Source organism: Vigna angularis, chromosome 9 (genome assembly GCF_016808095.1).
Source record: "Vigna angularis cultivar LongXiaoDou No.4 chromosome 9, ASM1680809v1, whole genome shotgun sequence".
In the NCBI taxonomy this organism is placed as follows: domain Eukaryota; kingdom Viridiplantae; phylum Streptophyta; class Magnoliopsida; order Fabales; family Fabaceae; genus Vigna; species Vigna angularis.
In genome coordinates this window covers 26754729-26779027 of record NC_068978.1, presented here as the reverse complement: position 1 = coordinate 26779027, position 24299 = coordinate 26754729, and the positions used below count along the sequence as shown (strand labels likewise).

Here is a 24299-nt window from a genome sequence, read left to right as displayed (position 1 = left end):
ACACTCATTTTACACTGAATAAAAAATAAAATCAATCAATTAAAGTCCTTAACACCTTCTTTTAGTATGATCCCCTCTGGGTTGTTGAATGCCTATCCCCAAGAATCATCAAAGAAAAATTTGATGCTGAATCAAACCATCCAAGCTTTTCTATAAGTTCCTTCACAAGATCACCAGCTATGTAAGAAAGCAGTGAGGCCACAGCACCAGTGCTGACATAGTAAAGCACCGTTTTGAAGTATGTGAAGTAGCTGCTTGGTCTCTTGATATATGCTTTGGCAATGGAAAGCAGAGTGATGCATAGTAGAGAAGCTGCAGCAACAGCAGCTAGTTTGAAATCCTTGTCACCACTCTCACCAAATGAAAAGCCATATACCACTGGTGGCACTAATCCAAACACAAGGAATGATATGACTGCTATAAAAGCATGCACAATGAAATTATCCTTCTGACCCAGTAACTCTATGTACCGATCCACTTGTTCAGATTTCAGTTCCTCGAGCTGAAATGTAACAAATTCAAGTTTCAAGTGCAAGTAATGACCAACGTTAGGTAATATATTGATCTATATATAAAGGGAATCGATACATTTTGGTTGATTATTTTCAAACATCATGAATTATTCCATGCATGATTTCAAGACCCTGAGCGGTTTTTTTTTTTGGTGTGGTATTACATTATGGATGAGCTCCGAAAGTCATTCAAATTAACTGGAAAAGGCCTTTTTTTGGTTTTATCAAGTGAAACAGAGCTGCTAGAAGAAATCCTAGCCATCTTTTAGTGCTGGTATCTATAGTTCTGTAGCGAGTTCAGTGATAAAATAGGAACTGGAATATAAAAAAAATGTCAGAATAAGTTTTAAGATATATAACTCACATTATGACCAAGTATGAAAAGTCCACCAATCAGATTAGCCATAGACAGAGCCACAATGTTCACTGCAAAATAAAAAATTGTCATTAATGTTGCAATATTAATTCCGAAAACTTACTCTTCTGTTATTTTTTCCTGCGGCCACATTATTAACAATGTTTGTTTGAAGAGCAACAATGTTGTTCATGATGCATAAACATCTGTTGACATCTTTCTATGTGAAAATTTATGAAAATGTTTCATCTTTTTCTTGATAAATGTAAAACAGGTGTGATTTTATAAATATTTGAGAATACTAAATATCAGTTTACACCAAAAGAAAAGTATAACTCCATATAAACAAAATAGCACTGATCTTCGAGTATTATTTTAAAGAGAAATAAAAGAGAAGAATGATGAAATGAAAATAAAATATCCTACATGTGGTAGCATCAGCACTAGCAGCAGATGTCACAACACTGAGACTTGTTAATGATTCAATCAAACCACCGTACACAACACTTTTAAGAATTTCCAATGTCTTAGTACTCGCTGCTACACTTGGTTCACTAGATGTAGTTTCAGCAGGAACAACTTCTGCAGCTGGTTCTGCAGAACAAATTAACATCATCATTTCATGGCAATATAAAGAAAACTTCTATGACCGATCTTCGAAACCAAGCACAATCATCATGAAAATGAAGACTAAACTACACCAATTCCTTTTATAAACCCAAAAGTTGGATCACCCAACAGTGCTTTCTGGCAAAACTATAGTGAAATGAAAAATAATTTACTCATAGTTGGAGTGCTTACGTTTGTTATCTTCATCAACTTTAACCTCGATGTGTTCTTGCTGTTTCTCATCAGGAAAGTCAATTTTAGGTTGCTTGGGTATAGAGGCCTTAGGATCATCACCAATAACTGGCCAATTACTCCAAAAATGCTTCTTCTTTGGTGCAATTTCACCTTTACCTCGATCTTGGGAGGTTGCAGTTAAGTGACTTGATGAATCTTGTGGTTTCTCGTTTTCAGTTCTTTCAAGTCCTAGAGAACAATTAGGGAATACTCCGTCATTGTTGGTAAATTTGTAACATATCTTTTGTGTTTCTTCTCAGCTAACATCTAGACATAAAATCTACTGACAATACTCACATTTTTCAACGAAGTTTTTATTGTTAGTTGAAATTTATGAACACTCAAAGCAATGGACCCCACTATCTAATTATAGGGTCTTACTCTATAATTAGTAAATCTTATATGAATATTAACTATCAGTAAAATATTTTGGAAAAAACTAGTTACATATTAGTATCTTTTAGAAGAAGAAAATGTTCCTAAGGATTACCTGTGCTATTGATTTCATCTTCCCCTTCAGTGGTTTCTTTTTGTGCTCCTAGCACAGGAGGGACCTCTTTGTCAGTGTTTTGAAAACTTTGTTTTCCTTTGTCATCTGCACTTTTAGTGGCTGGATTTGGGATACTTTTGGCTTCAGATTGAGTGACTTGTTTCTCAGATTCATCAACAGAATCTTTGGGAGAATTCATGTAGTCAACCTCACTTTGTTTCTTGGATTGATCAGGTTCTGTAGCCTCATATTGTGGTGCATCTTTAAATGTTGGTTTAGGGTCTCTAGAGTGATCCATGAAACCAACCTCTCTGTCAGATTGATCAGATTCTGAAGTCTGGTGTTGTGGAACACCTTTGAACTTTTGGTTAGGACCTTCAGGGTGATCTATGTATTCATCCTCGCCTTCAACTTCATTCTTTTGCTTTCTGGATTCACCATGTTTTGGAGTTAGTGGACCTTTGAACTTTTGGTTAGGACTTTTTGGGTGATCAACCACACCTTCTAATTGATGATTTTTCTTCTTGGAATGATCAAATTCTGGAGTCTGGTGTTGTGGTTCACCTTTAAATTTTTGGTCAGGACCTTCAGGGCGATCCATGTGCTTTATATAACCTTCAAATTGATTCTTATGTTTCCTAGATTGATCATGTTTTGGAGCATCATGATGTGGTGCTCTTTTGATTTCTTTGTCATGACCTTTAGGGTGATCCATTCCACCAAATTTATTACCTTCTGATTGATGCATTTGTTTCTCAGGCAGATCAGGTTTTGGAGCCTCATGTTGTGGTGCACCTTTAAATTTTTTGTCAGGGCCTTCAGGATTATCCATGTAATCAAATCAACCTTACCTTCAGATTGATTTATCTGTTTCTTGCTCAGGTTCTAGGGTACTAATTTGAATTTTTTGTAAGAGACTTTAGTGCATCAACTTCACCTAATAAAATATCACTATTATTGATGTTGTTGGGTTAATTAAGGATGTGTATTGTTATTTGATGAATCAATCACACTAAATTGATTTCATTTATAAAAGAGTTACATAGTTTATCAGCCAAAATCAAACTTTGATGAGACATACAATGAATTACCTGCTATGAACAAAACTATTTTGTACAAGGAAATAATACTACTGCAATGGCCACTGTTCGAATGTTCATGACAAACTGTGTTCATAGTTTGACATTGGCATCCATTGTACAATTAAATAATCCATGAAGTTATGAATAGAATTTTGATTGGCAACACTGTAAATCATTTCACTCAATCAGCATAGTTCAGTCGGTATTCAAAATTTATATGAAGTTTTCTATATTCATATCATCAACATCTTAACAAACCATGGCATGGGGATGTATCTCTCAAGAATAAGATGCTGATTTTCTAAAACAAACATCCTTGTAATAATTCGATGTACAAATTTTGATGGCAAGAATACAAGAACAATGTTGTTAATGAAATAGACTCAATACATTACCTAGATCGTTTAATGCTGCAACTTTATCAGATACCAACCCAAGGAATAACCAAAAACCTGTTCAAAGCAAAGAAGAATTCAGAATTCAGAAATCAGGCCATTTTCAATAGAATAGATGAACTAAGAACTCTCATAAGAGAATAAACTGACAAAAACAACTAGCAGAAGTATCTGATTAACTAAGAGAACAGAATCAAGATCCGCATTATAGAATTAGTTGCTCAGTTAGTTGGTTGCAGGTGTTGGTAGTTCTGTTCCAACTAAGGGTCAACCGTTGAACTACAAACAAAAAGTAAAGAAACTGAGAGAGAAAGAGAAGTTTTTGTGGATATTTTGTAGCGATAAATTAGCAACTGATAATGTTTCCTAGTCATTTTCTGCAGAACATTCTTTATGCACTCTTTTTTTTTCATTTATTTCTTGAAAGAAAAGGACATTGTGGTACTTAAAATAAGTAAGAAAATATGCATAAATCAGAATCCATGTTCTTGAAAACTTTCCAGGCCAATAACTTTTTTTCTTAGGAAACGGGTAAATTATGTGAAAAGTTTATATATCCATGTTACAAACTTCGATATAACATGCTTTGTGTCAACCTCAATGACTTGCATGGAATAGGAAGAAGATTCTATGTTGTTGTGGAAGAAATTAAGTTGGGCCTTCATCGTCTTGGAACTGTGAAAATATGGTTTCAAACTTAAGATATTACTTTCTGCACCTCTACAATACCAGGAAAAGACTTCAATACCCTTCACCATTGCACCACATCCCACTACTGCCACGGTCGCACCACTGCTGCAAAGGAAAAAAAGAAGAGAGGAATAACAATGCAGAGGAAGAAGAGAAAAAAATGCAGAAAAAAAAAAACTCATTTTCGAATGTTTTTTCCGAAACATATTTCATGTGCCTCGAAAATCTCTTTCTGAAACATATCTAATGTACAGATATTCTAAAACAACCCATTTCGAAAGGCGTTTTATAAGTTTTGAAACACTTTTAAAAATGTCATTCCGAAAAATTTATTCCGGAAGCCATTTCATACGTTCAAGAAATTCTAGTCAAGAAGCTATATTATGAAAATTTTGTTTTGAAAATCTTATTTTAAAAGTTATGTTCTGAAAAGAAACTTCCAAAACATTATTCTGGAAATTCTGAAAAACTTCTTAAATATGTAATTTAGAAGTCACTTTTCCAAGAGAATAAGATGGTCGTTTAAAAATTTAGAGGTGCATATTGGAGGTGTTAGGAGTATGAGTCTCAAGAGTATTTTTTGTGTAAGGATGTGCTTGGTGATGAGATAAATAAACTTACTACCTTATAAGTCACTTGATCACTACAAAAATATGTGGTAAGCATCTCAAGGAAGGTTATTTCACAAACTTCCAAGTTATAAGTTACATTGAGCTTCTAACATGTAAGATATTGAATTTTCTTCCGTTATTACCTCTTATAATTCAATATATAATTTTTAATATTTTGATTTTTTGTGTATATTATTACTCATTTAAATTTTATAGAGATAATAAATATTTGTTAGGTTATTTCCTAATTTTTTTAAGCTAATATTTTATTATATGAAGTTATAAGAAAATTATATAGTGAAAATTGTACCACCCCTTGTAGGTGTTGTAGAAAAGCTGACAAAACAGTATTTTTCGAGGCGTGTTGTTTCACTATCCTTAAGAACTTATCTGCGGTGTATTGCGCAAGTCTCCCAAAATACAATAGGAACTTCCCAAAATATTTCTGAAGATCTCAAAACTAGCAATGATATCTAAAGAGAGTATAAATAAACCCGGATTTTCTTAGAAAGAAAGAGAGAAGAGAGAATGAGAAAATGAGAGGGTGAGAGAAATGGTTTTTGTGTGTTTTGGAATAGAGGAAGACCTCTATTTAAAGATCTAGAAGGGAAGAAGGAGTAATAAATTTTTGACCGTTGAAATTGAAAAAGGAACATTGCAGTGAACGTTGCCCAAAAGAGACATTACTCTCAACATATAATTCAACATTGCAAAAGTTTCTTTTGCAATAAAGTAATATTATTACAACAATCCCCCACTTTCACACACACCATAGGAAGAGACATAATTGATTAAAATCAATTTAATGCTATCAGAACTAACAAGTGACTTGTTTTTACCCATACGAACCTTATTCATGGGATCTCCAATCACAAACCATCACTTGTTTGTTTGCAAGTTGCTTAAGTCTCATTTCTCTCGATGTTTCTAATATCATTTGTCTTCCCAATGGTTTTGTTAGAGGATCTGCTAGATTTAGTTCTGACTCCACATGATCAATGGAAATAGTTTCACTCTTTAGCAGCTGCTTCATTAAATTGTGTCTCAATTGTATGTCTATTATTTCCATTGTAATTATTGTTTTTAGCTATAGCTATTACCGATTATCAATCACATCACATTGATATTGATGGGTTGGTTTCATTCCTAGAGGAATGTTCGCTAAGAAGTTTTTAAACCACTCAGGCTCATTGACAACCATCTCAAAAGCAACAAACTTAGATTTCATTGTTGATCTTACAATAATTGTTTGTCTAGATAATCTCCATGTAATCGTATTACCCCCAAGTGTGAATATATAACTACTAGTAGATTTTGTCTCATCTGAATCATAGATCCAGTTAGCATCATTGTACCCTTCTAGTACAGTAGGAAATCAATTATATTCAATGGCATAATCCATTGAACCTCTTAAGTACTCATAAGCCTAGCAAGTGCATCCCAATGTTCCTGATTTGGACATTGAGTGTACATACTCAGTCTACCTACTACATAAGCAATATCAAGTCTAGAAAAGCTCATTAAGTGCAGTAAGCTCCCAATTATCTGGGCATACTAAGGTTGAAATATAGATTTTCCTTTATTTTTTATTAATTTAGAATTAGCATCATAAGGGGTACTCACTGGTTTTAGATCATAAAACCCAAACTCCTTAAGAAGTTTCTCAATATATTATTCTTGGGATAATAATATATTATCTCCCTTCCTTATGATTCTAATACCTAAAATCATATTGGTTTCACCCATGTCTTTTATTTCAAAATTTGATCCTAGAAACCTTAGTTTTTAGAGATTATCAGATTGCATGTGTCAATCACTAGCATGTCGTTCATATATAAATATATAACGACATATTCTCTACTTCCAAATTTAGAGGAATATCATTACACTAGTGCAAAATTGGCCTTTAACGACGTATTCGTTTTCATTGTCGGTTGGAATGGAACTAGGCGGACCCAGATTCGGTTTTCGATTGAAATGTCATAAGAGGTCCAAAAGACACAACCTTTTCTATGTCGAAACTAGCAAAGGAAGAAGGTGATACTACGCTACCCAAAGACACGAGCTGTAGTAGAGGTCGGTTAATGCCATATCCGACGTCTATAGAGCCCTTAGACGTCGGTTAATGCATGTCCGACGTCTATAAAGACGTCAGACCTGTGGAGTCCGACGTCTGATTAACGTCACCTACAAAGACGTCGGGTCTGGATCTGACGTTAAAAGGCCAAAATAACAGACGTTAAATGCCCTTTCTGCATTAGTGTTAGGTGAAAAGCCAAAGTTATTTCTTCAAGTATTTAAGTAAAATTACCTATACCCCCACAATTTTAAAATATTTAAGATTGGTAAACGAGAAAATACCTAGTTGTGCTTCTCTCATTTGTAGGTAAAGTATACGGAAAATTACTCAAGTATCCAGCCTCATCTTATTTCTTTTTCTTTCTCTAGAGATGAAATATTCTTCACCTTTCCTCAAACATTACAAAGGAACGACACATGAAATTAGGATTCATCATCCTAACTCCAACGAACTCCAATTTGTCATTTTTTTCCCCTCTTCTTCATCCTCATTCGCGGTCTCTATAAATGCGATCAAAAGTCATCGTTGTTGTGAGCATCTTGCTAGCGTCCAGAAGTTCTGTCTAGAGAAGACCTCGACTTTTGACACATCCGTAAGTGGTTCCACAATTACCGTCTGAGTTTTGGAAACAAGTTTCGATCCTCCGGGATTGAGTTGTTTATGTTAGCCATAAGTTCTTAAGATTGTTGTAGAAAAGCTGACAAAACAGTATTTCTGGAGGCATGTTGTTTCACTATCCTTAAGGAATTATCCGCGGTGTATTGCGCAATTCCTCCATGATACAACAGGAACTTCCTAGAATATTTCTGAGGATCTCAGAACTAGTCAAGATCTCTTAAAATAGTATAAAATAAACCCATATTATTTTTTTAGAAAGAGAGAATGAGAAAATGAGAGGATGAGAGAAATGGTTTTTGTGTGTTTGTGAATGGAGGAAGACCTCTATTTATAGAGTTAGAAGGAAAGAAAGAGTAATAAATTTTTGACCGTTGAATTAGAAAAAGGAACGTTGCAGTGAACATTGCCCAAAAGAGACATTGCTCTCAACATATAATTCAATGTTGCAAAAGTTTCTTTTGCAAAAAAAGTAATATTATTACAACAATAGGTTGCACACATAATATATATTAAGAAAAATGAGAAATGCTTAAATGTACAAAAGATGTATGTATTATAGTTCTTTTTTCAAAGTTTATCAAAAGAAGTTAGTTTTTGTATAATTCAAAATTAAAAGAAGAACTATAATTACACACTACACAATATATATGTACAAAACCACTATTCAAGACTCATACTAATGATGTACATCCTTCTTGCTCAGTCTCATTGTCATCTGCAATCTTATTTGCTCATGTCATAACAATGATCATTGCAAAAGAGAACATTGCAACCAACACAAAAAAAAAGAGGTTAAGCTAAAAATAGTTTTGAACGTTCTAGAATTAATACCACACCATATACATATAACTTGCAAACATTTATATTAGACATACATTTAGCTCAAGAAATACTATTTAATAAAAGAAGCATAGACACAAACATCCAAGACTCAATTTATGCATTGACTTTAATCCAAGAACTCTTGCACCTGTCATAAAACCTCTTAATCGATTGCAACAACTTTGTCATTGCATCGCCGATATGGGCGATGGATGTTAGGATTCACTGTTATTATTGATCACTTGCGTATTGCTTTGTTTTCGCTTGTGGTGCATTGTTTGTGTTGACGACAAACCAAAACTCAAGGTTTAATTATTCACGGGTTGGAGAGCTAAAGAGGTTAGACCACATCGAATGACTGTTAAAAAATCTAATATAGCCTTCTTGATTAATCGGGTTAGCGAACCCAACTCACATTTTCACCCCTAACTATAATGAGCATCCAAATTAGCCTATTGTAACCTTATTTCATGTGATATGTAGGACTCCTACCTCCCTCTCTAGTGTTGACTGGGGTTTATTAAAATTTTAGTATACTTTAGTTTTCAAACAACATCTAAATAGAGAAAAAATTAAGACCCAATCAAAACTCCCCTGTTCCTCTATAAATTCCTACAAATACGAAAACTACATAGATTTTTATACAAGAATAAAAGTCCAAATAATCTACCTTCCTAAGTAAAAGATTTTTTTCTTCTATACTTATTATTTTTAAATCCTCATAGTCATGGATATTAAAGGCCCATTATGAAGTCTCTTACATGTTCTTCATTAGTTAAGATTTTAATTTTATCATAAATCTTAAACTTCTTACTTTAAATTAATAGACCTCAATGATTAATTACTTATGCCAGGACTATTTAATTATATTAATATTTATTCAACTAGTATCTTAAAGCATTATATGTCCAAAATGAAAATATATAAAATTAAATTGTTAATTAACATGACAATATTATGTCTAAAAAAGTATGTAATATTTAATGATTACACTATCATATGTCCTTTTAATATCTAACATATATATAAAAAATTAATAAATAAGATATATTAAATTTCATTCAATAAAAAAATATGTATATATATATATATATATTAATCTATTCAACTGATAAAATGACATTCATAATAATTTATAATCAAAAAATAAAATAAATTAAAATTATAAAATATTTGTTTTAATTATCATAATTTTTATTATTATAAGAAACCTTAGATTATAATCACATATTTATAAAAACAACTATTAGATAACATAAATAAAATAAGAAGTTATAACTTATCACCATGGAAACACATTTATTTTCAATCCATCACATAATCATTACATAGTCTTAATTCAAGATACATTTATTCTTCATGCATTATAATATTTCATAATTCCATAGTACATTTATTTTCCACACAATACATTTATTGTTTAAATAACATCATAAATCAGTACATATCCTTAACTGCGGGTGATCGATGAAGTTGGCACATAGCTTCCAATGAATTTTTTCTTGAAATAGTAATTCCATTTGCTTCAGACATATCAATTTCTTCCTTACCAATTCGTTTCCACTCAAAACATTGAAGTAATAAGGCTATGGATAAACCAACTGTGCGTTGAGCCAAGTTTGATCCAGGACAAGCTCTCCGTCCTAACCCAAATGAAAGTAACCTGTTTACTTCATTTTCATTTTCAAACCTTTCAGGCTTAAAGTGTGTTGGGTCACTCCACATTTCTGGATCCATATGAGCAGCCCAAGCATTCACCAACACAATTGTGTCTTTTGGGAGATTATATTTTCCTACGATGCAATCTTCTGAAGACAAATGTGGTGACCAAATTGGAGCAGCAGGATGCAATCGAAGTGTCTCATAAACAATACATTGAATGTAAGAAAGTTTTGACATGTCGGATTCCTCTATAAGACGATTAGGTCCTACATAAGTGTCTATTTCATTTTTTGCCTTCTTTATAACTTCTGGATGGTTCAATAAATTGGCCATTGCCCATTCTAAAGTTAAAGCTGATGTATCTGTTCCAGCAAGTAGTAAGCTCTGTAAAATCAATAAAAAAATATCAATGCACAAATACAAGAGAAAAAAATCCTTCTTAGTTTCTTTAAAATTAATTACTAGATAACCAAAAAATTTATTTTCTTGTTTTGAATCTAAAAATAATGGACGAAAAATTTGTTATTGGAGTAAATATATTTGTTGTTGTTTTAATATTCACATTATCATTTGAAATTATACTTTAGATTAAGTGAAAATGTTTCTTTATATATAAAATGTACATTCACATATTTCTATTAATTATTTAGGTAATTATGTCCATCATGATATTTTTTATCACTTTCAAGAACACATAAAAATAAGAAAAGTTATAGTTAAAGAAATAGTTAATTACCAAAGAAAGTCCTTTGATGATTTGATCGGTGTATTGTTCAGGTTGTGATTTTTGTTGAGCAAGAAGATGATCTATCATAGTATTTCCATTGTTCTTTCCATTACGATGCTCTTCGATGAGTTCTTGTAAGAATGCATCGGTTCTCTTACCAATTCCTTTTAGCTTCTTCTCCAAATTATCAAAATCAAACCATCTCACGAAAGGCAAGAAATCTCCACGATTATTGACTCCTGCTAATATCACTAACTCTTTGATGATTTGTTTGAATTCTTTTGCTTTCTCGACATCGTTCACGTCACAATCATCACCAAAGAGCCTTTTCCCAGACACGATTCTCATCATAGTATTAAATGATGTTTCCATAAACCTTAATTACAAGATATTAGCATTAGAAATTATAAAAAATATAAAACATGTTTTGTTTAGTTACGTATAACGATTTCTTATTTATTTTTTTCCCTTAGTTCCTTTTATTGTCTTTGCATGGAGAACCCTTCAATGGTTGAGAAACATTATAAAGACACAATTTCACATTAAAATAACTCAGCAGGACACATTTTTCACATTACAATAACTCATTTAAGTATTTGAAATAATTATATTGTGTATTATTTACAAGTGAGATTACTAAGTATTAAAAACACCAAAGAATATTTGTGTAACTTCAGCAAACTTCAATCATGACCAATATCATTTACTTAAAATTATATTAGTAATAAAAACAGTTTCTTTTATTAATCAGTGTTATAAGAATAACATTTTTACACTTTCTGAAGAAACTATAGAAAGAAAAATATATACAAAAATGTTAAAAGGCATTTGCAGACAGTATATTTATTTAATGTATAATTTTAGTTTACTTATTTTAAAATAAAAAATATTTAATCTCAAGTTCTTAGAATGGGCTGTTTTATGCCGACTTCTATATAAGACTCTTTAACCATGTTACGTAAAAAAAAGCTTGTTTGACTTCATGAAAACTCACATGGCTTTTAGATCCACTTTCGTGAACTGGTGTGATGAGAGCTTAGCGAGCTTTTGCACCAGCCTCATGATTTCGTCCCTTCGAACCTCGTAGAAGGAGTTTAAACGGGTCGCTGAAACAACCTCCAGCGACAAGATGCGGCGGAGGTGGCGCCAGTGGTCGCCGTAGGAGGAGTGAAGGATGGTGCTGTTATTGTAGCTGATGTATTTGCCGAACAGAAAGTGAGGTCGGTTCGCCAACACGATGTCATTTTTGGTGAAGCATTCTTGCACCGCGGATTGTGAACAAACGACGACAACGAGTCGGGAACCGAACCAGAGAGAGAAGACTGAACCGTATTTTTGCGACATCTGAGAGAATGTGCGGTGGTAAGGCTGTTTGAGTTGGAGGAGGTTTCCGATTATAGGGTAAGAAAGTGGTCCTGGAGGAAGGTTTCTAAATCTTCTTGTTTGGAACAAGAGCTTAAGAGAAAAAAGAAAGAGCAGAATGAGCAAAGCAAAATACAACAGAGCCATGCTTGAAGCTTTTTCTTGTGCTATTGATTGTTGTTGGCTCTCATTTTGATTGCCATGCATGTCAATTTATAGGCTTAACTAATAATGGAAATACGAAAAAAGAAAACAGTCAATAAAATATGACGGGGCAGAGGGTTGTTCAAATTGAATACCCTCTCTAAAATTATACACGTGGTCAACAACTTCTTTAATAATATAATAATATATATATATATATATATATATATATATATATATATATATATATATATATTAAAATTTTAAAGTCCATGAAACATTAATAATGTAATATTATAATTTTAAAGTATAAAATAATCTTAGAAAAATCAACTATAAAATTAAAAGTAACATTTTTCTATTATTGTTTGGTAGGGATAAGAAGCTTTGGGTTGCCACGTAAAATTTATATTCTTATTTCTTTCTTAGTATGAACATACAACTCGTTCAAAGGAAAAAATGACAAATCTCATAATTGGATTTTGGGTTGGATTCTATCCTAACTGGGATTGTGTACAGTAGCGTGAGTTGCCACGAGTAAGTAGGAACGATACTGAGATTTCCTTACGTAGATCTAACTAAATAAAAAACTGATACTTTCACGTATCTCCTTAATATCTCAAAACTTTATTTTAATTTAATTATTAAACTCTAAAGCAAATAATAAATACAATAATTTGTAACAATTGATCCAAATAAAATTTACTACACAATGGATTCCATTTCAACTTCCATAACTATGACTTTAATAATTTTTTTATGTATAAAGGCACACTTCAAAGCAAGAGTGTGTCAAATAGAAATAAAAGCAGTTAAAATTAAGTTAGTATTATTTGGGTGCAATAAACTGCTCGATAATAAAAGTTGTTATGCTATTGGTAAAATAGCTTGTTGGTAAAGAAAAATGGATACTATAATGGGTGTTGTTGGGTATAATAAAGTGTAGTAATATATTATTAGTATTATTCGGGTACAATTACTGTGAAAATGGGTCACAACTTGCGGGTCAATCCGACCCACCACGAGTTTGAACCGGATTAAGTTTGAAAAAATTGTATTTTTTTTATGTAGGTCATATTTCAACCCGGCTCATTTAAGCCCGACTCATGCGAATTGAATCCGTAGTGGACCGGATTGGTCCACCAACCCAATTTTATTTTATTAAAATTTAATTTTAATTTTATAAAAAATATTTATTATTTTGTTTTTGTTTGAAAAAATTATTTAAGTTTTTTACTTTCAAAATTAATTAAACACTCAGAATAAAATTTGTTTAAATTTAAATTATAGAAAATTTGTAATTTTTTTATTTAAAAAAATTTGTAGTTAAGTGAACTCATGAATCAATTACTAATCCGTGATAGGTCAGATTGGATTTGAATTTTTTTAACTTATAATAAATGAATCAGATTAAATTGACTCAACCAACCCGTAATAGATTGGATTGGATCGAGTCACCATTTTAACAGTTTTAATTCTAGGTACAATAAATGGTTCAGAGAAGAATAATACATATATTATTAGTACAATTGGTTACAAGACAAAAAAAAAGTAGCTATCACGTCCAGGTGTCATGCATAAGGGTGGGTCCACAGCTACCCGTGCCGCAGCTACCGGCTCTATATGTTGACTTCACGTAGTTGGGCAATTATTACTGCAATCTAGCTAATATTTTTTTATATGATGTCATAATACATGTAATAATACGCATTTTCATTAAATTCACAACGCCTAATAGTCTATACCATTTAAAAACCAAAACTAAATTAATTTAATGTTGAAACTCTAAAGCAAATAATAAATACAATAATATGCAACAATTGATCCAAATAAATTTTACTACAATTAAGAGTAGCAATGGAATCTATTTTCAGCTTACATAACTAGGACTTTAATAATTTTTGTATGGATAAAGGCACAGTTCAAAGCAAGAGTGTGTCAAATGGTATTAAAGCAGTTAAAATTAGGTTTAATAGGTTCGGAGGTCCCTATATTTGTGGGTTCGTTTCAATTGGGTCCTCCAATTTTGAAAGTGATTAATTTGGTCCCTAATTTAACAAAATTGAGTCAATAATACCCTTTCCGTTAAATGCAATGGACGTCATTAACTTTTTAAACATGTGGTATGTTGAAGCATCCTTCAAATAAAATTGTGCCACCTGCAAATAAAAGGATGCCTCAATATGCCACATGTTTAAAAAGTTAACGCCGTCCATTATATTTAACGGAAAGAGTATTATTGACTCAATTTTGTTAAATTAGGGACTAAATTGATCACTTTCAAAATTGGAGGACCCAATTGAAACGAACCCACAAATATAAGGACCTCCGAACCTATTAAACCTTAAAATTAAACGAGTAATGATTATTTATTACTGTTATTTAGTATTATTTGGGTGCAATAAAGTGTTGGATAATAAAAGTAGCTATGTTATTGAAAAAATAGCTTGTTAGACAAGAAAAATGGCTGTATTATTACTATAATGGTTGTTGTTTGGTACAATAAAGTGTTGGAGATAGAAATGTTTTACTATTATTGGTATTATTTGGATACAGTGAATTGGTTAGACAAGAATAATACATATATTATTACTATCATTAGTATTATTTGGTACAAGTAAATGTAACTATCACGTCCGGTGTCATGGCATGCATAAGGGTGGGTCCACAGTTACCCGTGTCGCAGCTACCGGTTCTATATTTTGACTTCAAGTAGTTGGGCAATTATTAATTCAATCATTCATAATATCTAATGTCGCAATACAGGTAAATAAATTAGTGTTTTCTTAAACATTTGATTATAATATTTCAATATAAATTTTAGATAAAATATTATGATTCTTTTATTATTAGTAATATTTAAAAATGTTTTTCAATAGGAATTAAATTCTAGAGCAAAAGTATTTAACTACTTTCTGGCACAGAAAAAGTGTAAAAGGGATTTTAGCAATTTTAATTAAGAATTTCTTTTTAGAAGATACAAAAATATATACTTCTTGTATTTTTATAGCGTGCTTTATTAAAAATAATATTTTACATAATTTTAACAAAATATAAGAACAAAACGCAATTTTTTAAAATAATATTTAACCAAACCTTTAACGGGATATATTACTACTTCAATACATGTATTTTGTTTGCAAACTTTTAGTGATCTCATTTAGTGTAGTTAACAACTCAAAGTAAATAAGCATAAGTATTAAAAGCTCAAAATTTCCAATTACATGGCTGGCTAATGATTGAATATCACTTCAAATCTTCGAATTATATTGTAATTGAAATAAGTTTATTTGCACGTACACTTTCACATGATTTTCCCAATGTGTTTGTCATTATATTTTGATAGTCAAACCTTTCTCATCACCTCCTTGTTAAATGACGAATACAGTATAATTACGTTGTAAAAATTCAAAATAATCTTAAGTTTTAGAGCAAGATTTGAAATATCACAACGGTAAAATTACGATTATCATAATCTCGTGGTGTCCATAATGTCATAGAATTTATATTTAGCAATTATTTTACACCTTAGTATTTAATTTAATATTTAATTTTTCAAATCATAATATCGTACAATTTTTTTAAAATAAATATATTTTTTAAGTAAATATTATATTCTTCAAACTAATATAAAGTAAATAAAATAACGTAGCACGAATATAAAAAAAATAGCTATAAAATACAAAGACGAACCGTAATAGAATATGCATAAATAATATAACTTTAACATAGTGTAAATTAATATTATAGAGAAAAGATAAACGTAATGAAAATAACATAATAATTCTTTTACAGTTAATAACAATATTTTAAAAATAAAAATTATAATGAATGAACTCATTTGATTTGTTTTTAGTGATGGAAAAATTAAAAACTTTAAAATAGATGTTGGAAGTTTCACATCGACTAGAAATAAGGTAAAACTATAATATATAAGTGATGTGCAATCCTTATCTTAGAAGTCGATTTTGTAACATTGAATTAGACTTAAATCTAGTTTCTAATATAGAATCAGTGATAATTATTAGAGGTTATTCTAGTTAGATATGTGATGTGTATACTCAGAACCGGTTTTTAAATTTCATATGATAAAGTTTTTATAAATTAATTTTAGTTTATATATGAATTAATTTTATTTTTCAAATTTTATGTTTTACTACGAGCAACACAACCCCACACGGGATCTAGGATTAAGTGGCATTTAAGATCAACCAACTTTGATTGTGACGTTTAATGCATGAAGAACGTGGAGGTGTTAGGCAAAAGTAGCCTTTTTGCAGACAAAACAAAACCACAATTCAAAGACTAGTCTTTGTGCTGATGACATAAGTAGTTTTTGCAAAGTTATAATTAAAGTATATTGATTATATATATATTTATTATATAATTATTTTTTATGATATTCCATAATTTATATATTTATATTTATTTTTTATTTATGTAATTTTATATATATTTTTAAATATTTAAGGTGGTCATTAATGTTATTTCTTTATAAGTCACATTGTTTTTTTAACTACAAAATTTACATTAAATAAAAAATAAATAAGAATATTAAGTAACTATTATAAATATAGAAAATAATTATTCTAAATTCTCATATTATATATATATATATATATATATATATATAGTATTATACACTACATGATTTGGACTTTAGGCTTTATTTTAGGGTTTTTAGGTTTTCCTAAAATTATGTGCTTATATAAAAAGGCACCAAAAGCTGATGCAAACACTTTTGAGTCATACTATGTGCATTTTCAGTCTTTGAGAGAAGATTCTCTTAGTTTTTGGATTAGAATTCTAATTCTTATAAAAAATTAACATCTTTATGGCGAATCTTCACTTGACTTATTAATCTGTTAGATTGTGACATCCTCATCCATTTCTTATTCCACATTCTTCTTTGATTTATTTTTGTTGTTCCTCTTGAGGATTCAAATTCATAAAACGATCATACTCTTTTTTGGATAGGATAGTATCATCTGGTATTCAAAGTCGGGTTATGCTTTGAATTTTTTTCTTAGATACCAAATATCTAATTCTTATAAAAAATTAACATCTTTATGGCAAATCTTCACTTGACTTATTAATCTGCTAGATTGTGGCATCCTCGTCGATTTCTTATTTCGCATTCTTCTTTGATTTATTTTTTATGTTCCTCTTGAGGATTTAAATTCATAAAACGATCATACTCTTTTTTGGATAGGATGGTATAATTTGGTATTCAAAGTCGGGTTATGCTTTTGAATTTTTTTCTTAGATACCAAATATCATTTTAGAGCAAGGTTCTAGTTTAAATATCCTCTTTTATGTTATTTTATATCATATTATAAAAGAACCTAAAAATTATTGAATGTTTGTGTTTTGTGTTTTATTTTGAAATTTTGTGTGGTTCATTCTCCTTAGAATTTTATAAAGAGTAAAATCCTTAATATTTTATTCAATTTTCTTGAGTTTTTAATTTTTCATGTTCTTTGTTTAAATTGCACATTTATACATTTGATTAGTGGAAATTATCTGATTTTTGTGTTTTTCTGTTAATTATAGTCTAAATTAATTGTTTACCTTGATCTTGCATGAATTTTCGTGTTTAGAGGACAATTTGTTTAATTTTCTTTATTTGTGTGTTGAAGTGAAAAATTGAAAAACAAAGGAAAAGAAAATAATTAAGGCATCCAAGTAAAAAATGAAACAAATATATATTAAAAGAAAAAATAAAGTAAGGATCCAATAGTTAAATAAAAAGTATAGAGTTCAACACAATTTATTATTTTGCATTGTTTATTATTATTAATCTATTTAATTATATTCAATCTTTATTATAGAGCCTCTACAAAAGTGTGATGTAATTACATTATTGTGATGATGTGGTGCACTGATGTAAAAGTGTTTTATTATGTAGATTTTTTTTTTAAATAAGAGTTTTTGACGTGGTAAAATATATTTCTAATCGAACCAAGGAATTTTTTCCTAATCGAACCTTACAGAGGCTCATTCAGATCTGGTTAGACTCCCTCCACCACCCACTCCACTCGGCTCACTTTCCTGTGGGCCTCGTCGCCGACCGCGGTCGTGTAGCTTCGCCGACCCCAATCACTCCTTGACTCTTCGTGTTCTTCATCGTCGTGATTGAGTTTATTGTGATTCTGCATTTATTAACGAGAAGCCAAAGATTTGTGAAACCAATATATCTCTTAAGATTATACTTTTGTTGGATTTATTTGTACATTATTTTTTTGAGGTTGCATTCTTCATTGATTCCTTTTGCCAGGTTTTACTTTTACCTTCATTGATACAAGCAACAGTGACATAGGGGTACCCAGCCAAAGCAACTCTGTATCTCTATTCAACCCAATTGTAGAGAAAAAAGCTTTCTTCCCCTCGACCTAACTTAGGCCTTCTTCAAGCCCATCACCAATGTTTCCTTCTTCAGAATGGTCATCGCTCAGACCATCCTTACCCAATACCTCACCGACGAGCTCGTCCTCATTGATACCAACACCGAAAAGCTCTGCGGCAAGATGCTCAACCTCCAGCACGTCGTTGTCTTCCTCCACTGCATTATGATCCACGCCTCCACTGACTCTTTCGTCATTGCTAGCTCCGATTTCTGCATTGTCATCGGTGGCGCTGGCCAAATCGCCGGTGAGTCTCGCCTCAACTTGCTCCAGTGGAACCTTTCCCTCTTTCACACCATCATAACCCCTACTTGTTTGTCACTCCCCCAACACCGCTCTCCTTACTCAAAGCCTTTGAAGAAAACAAAATCCCTAAATTTTAACATAAACTAATTAATTTTTGTCATGTCATAATCCCTTAATTTAAATAAAAATTCCACATAATCAAACAATGCACATCAGCATATTAAGTGTGCACCACATTAACATTTGTTAACGCCATCTGTTATCAGTTAACGAAAATAGCTTAATTGACTCAATTTTTCAAAAATTTGGACACAATTGAGACTGTTTTCATCAAGAGGGCTCACTTGAAATTCTCTTACAAATATAAAGATGATATGAGGGTTTAAACCATAATACATTGCAATACATGTACTCTAAAAGGATACAGGCAAAAGTAATGAATGATCTTGGAAACCAAAAACACATTCATGAGACAAACTAGAGAAGCAATAAAGCATGTCATACATATTTTCTTTTTAAACAAAAGATGTATTAATATTTATAAGATAAAATATAATTTATTAAATGAATATATTATATTCTTCAAACAGATTTAAAGTAAATAAAAATAACTCTTTGGCACTAATATTAATAATAACTAGTAGTAATACAGTAAGAATGTAATAATCTATCTTTTAAAATTATATAAAATAATATTATATAGAAGTGTCCAATAGGTTCAAATCTCCGAGACAGACCGTAAGTTTGAGATTGGTTTGAAAAAAGTCTAACTTTTTTAAATGTGAGTGAATCGGAATTAGCGGGTTTAATAGGTTGAAACTCTGTTGACATGGAATTTATAAACAATAAAATTTTATTATTTTCTCTTAATTTTTTTATTATAATTATTTATAACTCCTAATTGTGTGATTAGTAACAAAAAATGATTTTAACTCGCGCATTTGACATTGGTTTAGTTGTAACCGAAACAACAAATGGTACGGTGATGTTTTTGTAATTATTACAAACGTATATGTCTCGGTTCAAAAAAAACTGACACTACAAGAAAATAGCTAGTTACCCGCGGATCATTATATACGGATTTAATCCGTATGTAATAAACGTATTATATACGGATTTTACATACGGATATTGGGAAATCCATTATATACGGACAAATCCGTATATAATTAAAAATAATTTTATATACGGAGGATCTGTATGTAATTGGCGTACGTAATAGTAAAAATGAAACTGAAAGCTCCAAAATTTCCCACACTCTAAAAAAAACATATCTTCTCCCTCTTCTGTCCTCGAACCTTCAGTCCAGTTCTGCCTCTTCTCCCTCTTGTCGAAGCTGCAGTCCACTTCTTCACTGCACTCTCTTCTCCGCTGTGAGTCCACCTCGCCTGCAGGGAGGCTCTTGTTCAGTGAAACCCGCACTCGACGTCACTGCTCGTAGATTCGGATTTCATTTGTCGAACACGGTGAGTAATCGAAGCTTTGAGGATTATTTTTGTTTTCGTTTTCTCTTTTTGTTCTTTGGAGGTTTGAAATTGCGACTTTGGAAACCCTAGGTTGGTTTCTTCGAAGTGGTAGAGATAAGCTGGAGTTGTAGTTGCGTTTTGGTCCTGGTAAGTTTGAATCGTTTAGATTTGAGGTTTATTTGAGTTATCTTTTCTCTCGGTGTTGTTACATTGTCCTATTTTTGCTCGTTGTTGTTTCGAGGTTTGAAATCGCGAATTTAGAAACCCTAGGTGATGGGGTCTTCGAAGTGGAAGAGATAAGATCGAGCTGCTATTGCCTTCTGCATTTAGTAAGTTTGAAATGCTTATATTTTGGTTTCGTTTTATTGGTTGTTATTGAAAATGGGTCTTGACGAAAACTAGTCACTGAAAATGGTTTGCTTCGTTTTGGGTGCTTTTATTGCTTTCAGATATTATTCATCATGGTTTTGACAATCATGTTAGTGGATCCTATTTTGTCAAAAAAGTGGTAACATGGTTTGAGTTTGTCATCCTCTGTTTGAAGTTGTTTCCTGGTTAGGTCATTTAATCATTAATTAGATGTTTGTGATTTTATTCTGCTATAATATCTGTTTATTTTTTTGTTGAAATTTTATTTTGACTTTGATACAGGAGCTGAAGTGGTTGAGAAGTGTGGGGTACCTCATTGGGAAGGCTTAAAGTGTTGTACAGTGAAGTAAAAGAGCTAGGTACTGAAGCAAGGTATGTTTACTCCTGAGTTTTGCTGTGTTGTTTCCCCCTCTTTTATGTTTAAAGTCCTTACTTTACTTCTTATGCAGTTTAGCATTAAATTGTATAAAGTTCATTTGAACTTCCTGGGAGCATTTTAATAGAACAATAGAGGAAGCTGCTGGATCAATCTCAAGGTTAGGAGAATTCTGGTGGTGTAGAGAAAAGAAACTAAGAAGAGCCAAAGTAAGTGGCGCTAAACATTATCTTTGATTCTGTGAAATATGGTGTTATGATTATATAATGGGTGAATGATTCTTTCTAATATGATGAATGCAAATTAACATGTACTTTGATTAGAATAAGGTTTTAGTTATGTTTAGCAGTATTTGTATGTGACGTTGTGAAATTGGTCCGAATAGGGGTTTCAAGCAGAATAGGAAGAGTTTGATAGGTTCTCTAGGAACATTCAATTAATTGATTGATTAAGGTGCAATGTTGTATGATTGCTGGAGAATTTCACCTGATATAGTTTATAATCTAGAAAACCACACCATTAACTGACATTTTGGTTAAGAAATGAATATTTAGTAACCAAGGTAAGTAGTTCAATGCGCTTGGAATTGGTTAAGTGCAGGTTTGTTTAACGTGATAGGAGATATTGCGGTGTTACCTGTGGTTGCAAGTTTAATATATAGGTTTGTTAAGTGCAGGTTTGTTAAGAAATATGACATAACCTCTTTTTTAAATCCAACACCCATATAGGAAATATTAGAAGACCGCTCCAACTGCTCCTCTGATATTCCAAAAGGTATTCTCATAGTAGTGTTAAGAAACTAGAAGGCATGAATATTAAAAACTACTAAAATATATAAACTGACTGGTAAAGAAATGCACAACTAGCTAAAACTTGGAGCACTCAACTTTCATACTGAAGAACCACTTTTCAGAAGGTAACAACTCTCTAACTTGTGGCTTATGACAGTAGAAATCATAACTTTCTATAGAGATTTCACCCAGTTTACTATTTCAAGTTCCCTCATTTCCCATAGTCACATTGAAACCTATTTCTACCAAGAGAAAACGAGAGAGGACCTCTGTATAAAAACTCATCCCTCTACATTTTCCCTTTATACTTCCTAAAGAAAGTAAACAAATTAAATAAGGTGTATGTAACAGCAAAGGAGATGGGAAGTACATTGTCATTACATTTGGTGTAGAGGGTGTTAGAAGTGGATCATGCCTTTTCTGAGAAGCATAACATTGAGTATGCTCTGTGGCAATTGCACTATAAGAGGATTGAGGAATTGAGGACATACTTTAATGCTGCCCATACTTCCGTAAGCTCAAAATCATCTCTGGGAGGGAAAGGTTCTGTTCGACCTGACCGGATAACTAAAATAAGGCTGCAATTTAAGACTTTTCTTTCAGAAGCAACTGGATTTTACCATGATCTTATTATGAATATTAGAGCTAAGTATGGACTTCCACTTGGTTACTTTGAGGACTCTGAAAATAAAATTGTAATGGGGAAGGATGAAAAGAAATCTTCTGATATGAAGAAAGGTTTAATATCCTGTCACCGTTGTTTGATATACTTGGGTGATCTCGCTCGCTACAAAGGCTTATATGGTGGAGGCGACTCAAAAAAGCATGAATATGCAGCAGCTTCTAGTTACTATCTACAAGCTGCAACTATTTGGCCTTCAAGTGGAAACCCCTATCATCAGCTTGCCTTGTTGGCTTCATATAATGAGGATGAGCTGACTACTGTTTATTGTTATTTTCGGAGTCTGGCTGTGGATAGTCCATTTTCAACTACCAGGGATAATTTGATACTTGCATTTGAGAAGAATCGCCAAAGTTACTCTAAGCTCTCTGGTGATGTTAAAGAGCATGCAGTCAATGGAATGGGAAAAGGGGAAGCAAAACTTGTGGCCCGGGATACTGGTTTGAAAAGATCTCCTATCAGTCGACCTTCTAGGCACCTTGGACCTCCTCCTGGATTCAGTCATGTTTCTCTTAAACAAGATATTGAACCCTCAAGTCCACTTCTAACAGAGGGAAAGAATGGGAACATGTGTTCCTATTATTTGTTGAGCTGGGACCGAATATTGGATATTCATCAGGTTCCATGACTCACCAAATACCATATAATTCTCCATATGCTCTTCTCTGTACTGTGAATAGGTTGTTGTTTCTGAATTAGAAGTTAGAACAACACAACAAAGTTATTATGAGTTGTAAAAAACAACATCCATGCATGTACCACAAGCTATTAATCAAAATAGTTTATATTTGTAAACAAGAGTCGTCCACTATAACTACACTAGATTCCCCCATTTGAAAGGGTGTGTCTCCAAGCCAAGCCATTAGGTTCAGAACATGAAACTTTTAAATCTCCTCAGTTATGACATCTGCTATGTCCAACAAGTATCCTCTTTTGATGTAGTATATGAATTGGGCTTAAGCAATGGTGAAGCTAGGTACATGAGAGCTAGGGGTCACATTAGAAATGAGAAAGGTGACCCATATTTGTGATAGTTTTCATGTTTTCCCTTTGGAAGTCTTTGATGTTGTCCAGACCTCCATATCATAAGGAACTGATATTTGCTGTCAGGGTTCCTTTTCTTACTAATATTAAGTGAAATTATAATTTTATAAAGTTATATATATACATACGAGTGAGGTAGAATAGAGCATGACTGGTTGAATTCCTCACACTCTGATTTCAAAAATCTGCATCAATATTCTTCACTGGTTTGAAGTTGTGCTCACTGTTGTTGGTCAGATTTTGTGGTTCTGAATCTTGGTACAAGTGTGTTTACTATTGTTATACATGTTTCAAGTAGTAGCAACTCTTGTTAATCACTAAAATGCAAAATGCATACCTGAGTTCCCTACTTTCAGTAGCTTGTCTTGTCTTTGTTTCACAATTCTCCAATTCAATTTCTGGTCTGCTTTGGTCAATACTGTTTCTGCTCAGTTTTGTTGTGTATAAAGCTTGAGACAAGTTTCTTTTATGATTTTAAGCATGTCTCAAGGGATAGCAACTCCAATCAATCACAGAATTGAAAAAGGA

General features: G+C 31.9%; 3 protein-coding genes across 4 annotated transcripts; 1 reads left to right on the top strand and 2 right to left on the bottom strand.

Annotated features, from left to right (window-relative positions):
• Window positions 1–59: 59 nt before the first annotated feature.
• On the bottom strand, window positions 60–4150 carry LOC108346388 (uncharacterized). Of its 2 annotated transcripts, XM_017585471.2 has the most exons (7): window positions 3828–4150; window positions 3678–3734; window positions 2201–3137; window positions 1669–1899; window positions 1294–1461; window positions 877–938; window positions 60–502 (listed from the first exon to the last, which is right to left on the bottom strand). In XM_017585471.2, exons 3-7 carry the CDS (start codon window positions 3030–3032, stop codon window positions 62–64), a joined length of 1734 nt encoding a protein of 577 aa, XP_017440960.1. In that variant the 5' UTR covers window positions 3033–3137; window positions 3678–3734; window positions 3828–4150; the 3' UTR covers window positions 60–61. The 2 variants fall into 2 exon arrangements, with proteins under 2 accessions (XP_017440960.1, XP_017440958.1); XM_017585469.2 differs by having other exon boundaries at window positions 3678–4150.
• Window positions 4151–9777: 5627 nt separating this feature from the next.
• Window positions 9778–12447, bottom strand: LOC108347035 (cytochrome P450 81E8). Its single transcript, XM_017586138.2, has 3 exons — window positions 11882–12447; window positions 10897–11263; window positions 9778–10544 (listed from the first exon to the last, which is right to left on the bottom strand). The coding sequence occupies exons 1-3, from the start codon at window positions 12394–12396 to the stop codon at window positions 9936–9938; spliced, it is 1491 nt and encodes a 496-aa protein (XP_017441627.1). The 5' UTR covers window positions 12397–12447; the 3' UTR covers window positions 9778–9935.
• A 9381-nt stretch (window positions 12448–21828) lies between these two features.
• Window positions 21829–23355, top strand: LOC128193953 (nonsense-mediated mRNA decay factor SMG7-like). Its single transcript, XM_052868153.1, has 2 exons — window positions 21829–21843; window positions 22438–23355. The coding sequence occupies exons 1-2, from the start codon at window positions 21829–21831 to the stop codon at window positions 23353–23355; spliced, it is 933 nt and encodes a 310-aa protein (XP_052724113.1).
• Window positions 23356–24299: the final 944 nt, after the last annotated feature.

What these genes read in the sequence shown, in the direction of transcription:
- LOC108346388 (XM_017585469.2), bottom strand. Translation starts at nt 3,032, where the DNA reads ATGGATAATCCTGAAGGCCCTGACAAAAAATTTAAAGGTGCACCACAA. An exon ending in AGATGAAATCAATAGCACAG is followed by an intron (nt 1,900 to 2,200) that starts GTAATCCTTAGG and finishes ATTGTTCTCTAG; the next exon opens with GACTTGAAAGAACTGAAAAC. An exon ending in AGTTGATGAAGATAACAAAC is followed by an intron (nt 1,462 to 1,668) that starts GTAAGCACTCCA and finishes TTTGTTCTGCAG; the next exon opens with AACCAGCTGCAGAAGTTGTT.
- LOC108347035 (XM_017586138.2), bottom strand. Translation starts at nt 12,396, where the DNA reads ATGGCTCTGTTGTATTTTGCTTTGCTCATTCTGCTCTTTCTTTTTTCT. An exon ending in AAAGTGGATCTAAAAGCCAT is followed by an intron (nt 11,264 to 11,881) that starts GTGAGTTTTCAT and finishes CTTGTAATTAAG; the next exon opens with GTTTATGGAAACATCATTTA. An exon ending in TCATCAAAGGACTTTCTTTG is followed by an intron (nt 10,545 to 10,896) that starts GTAATTAACTAT and finishes TTGATTTTACAG; the next exon opens with AGCTTACTACTTGCTGGAAC.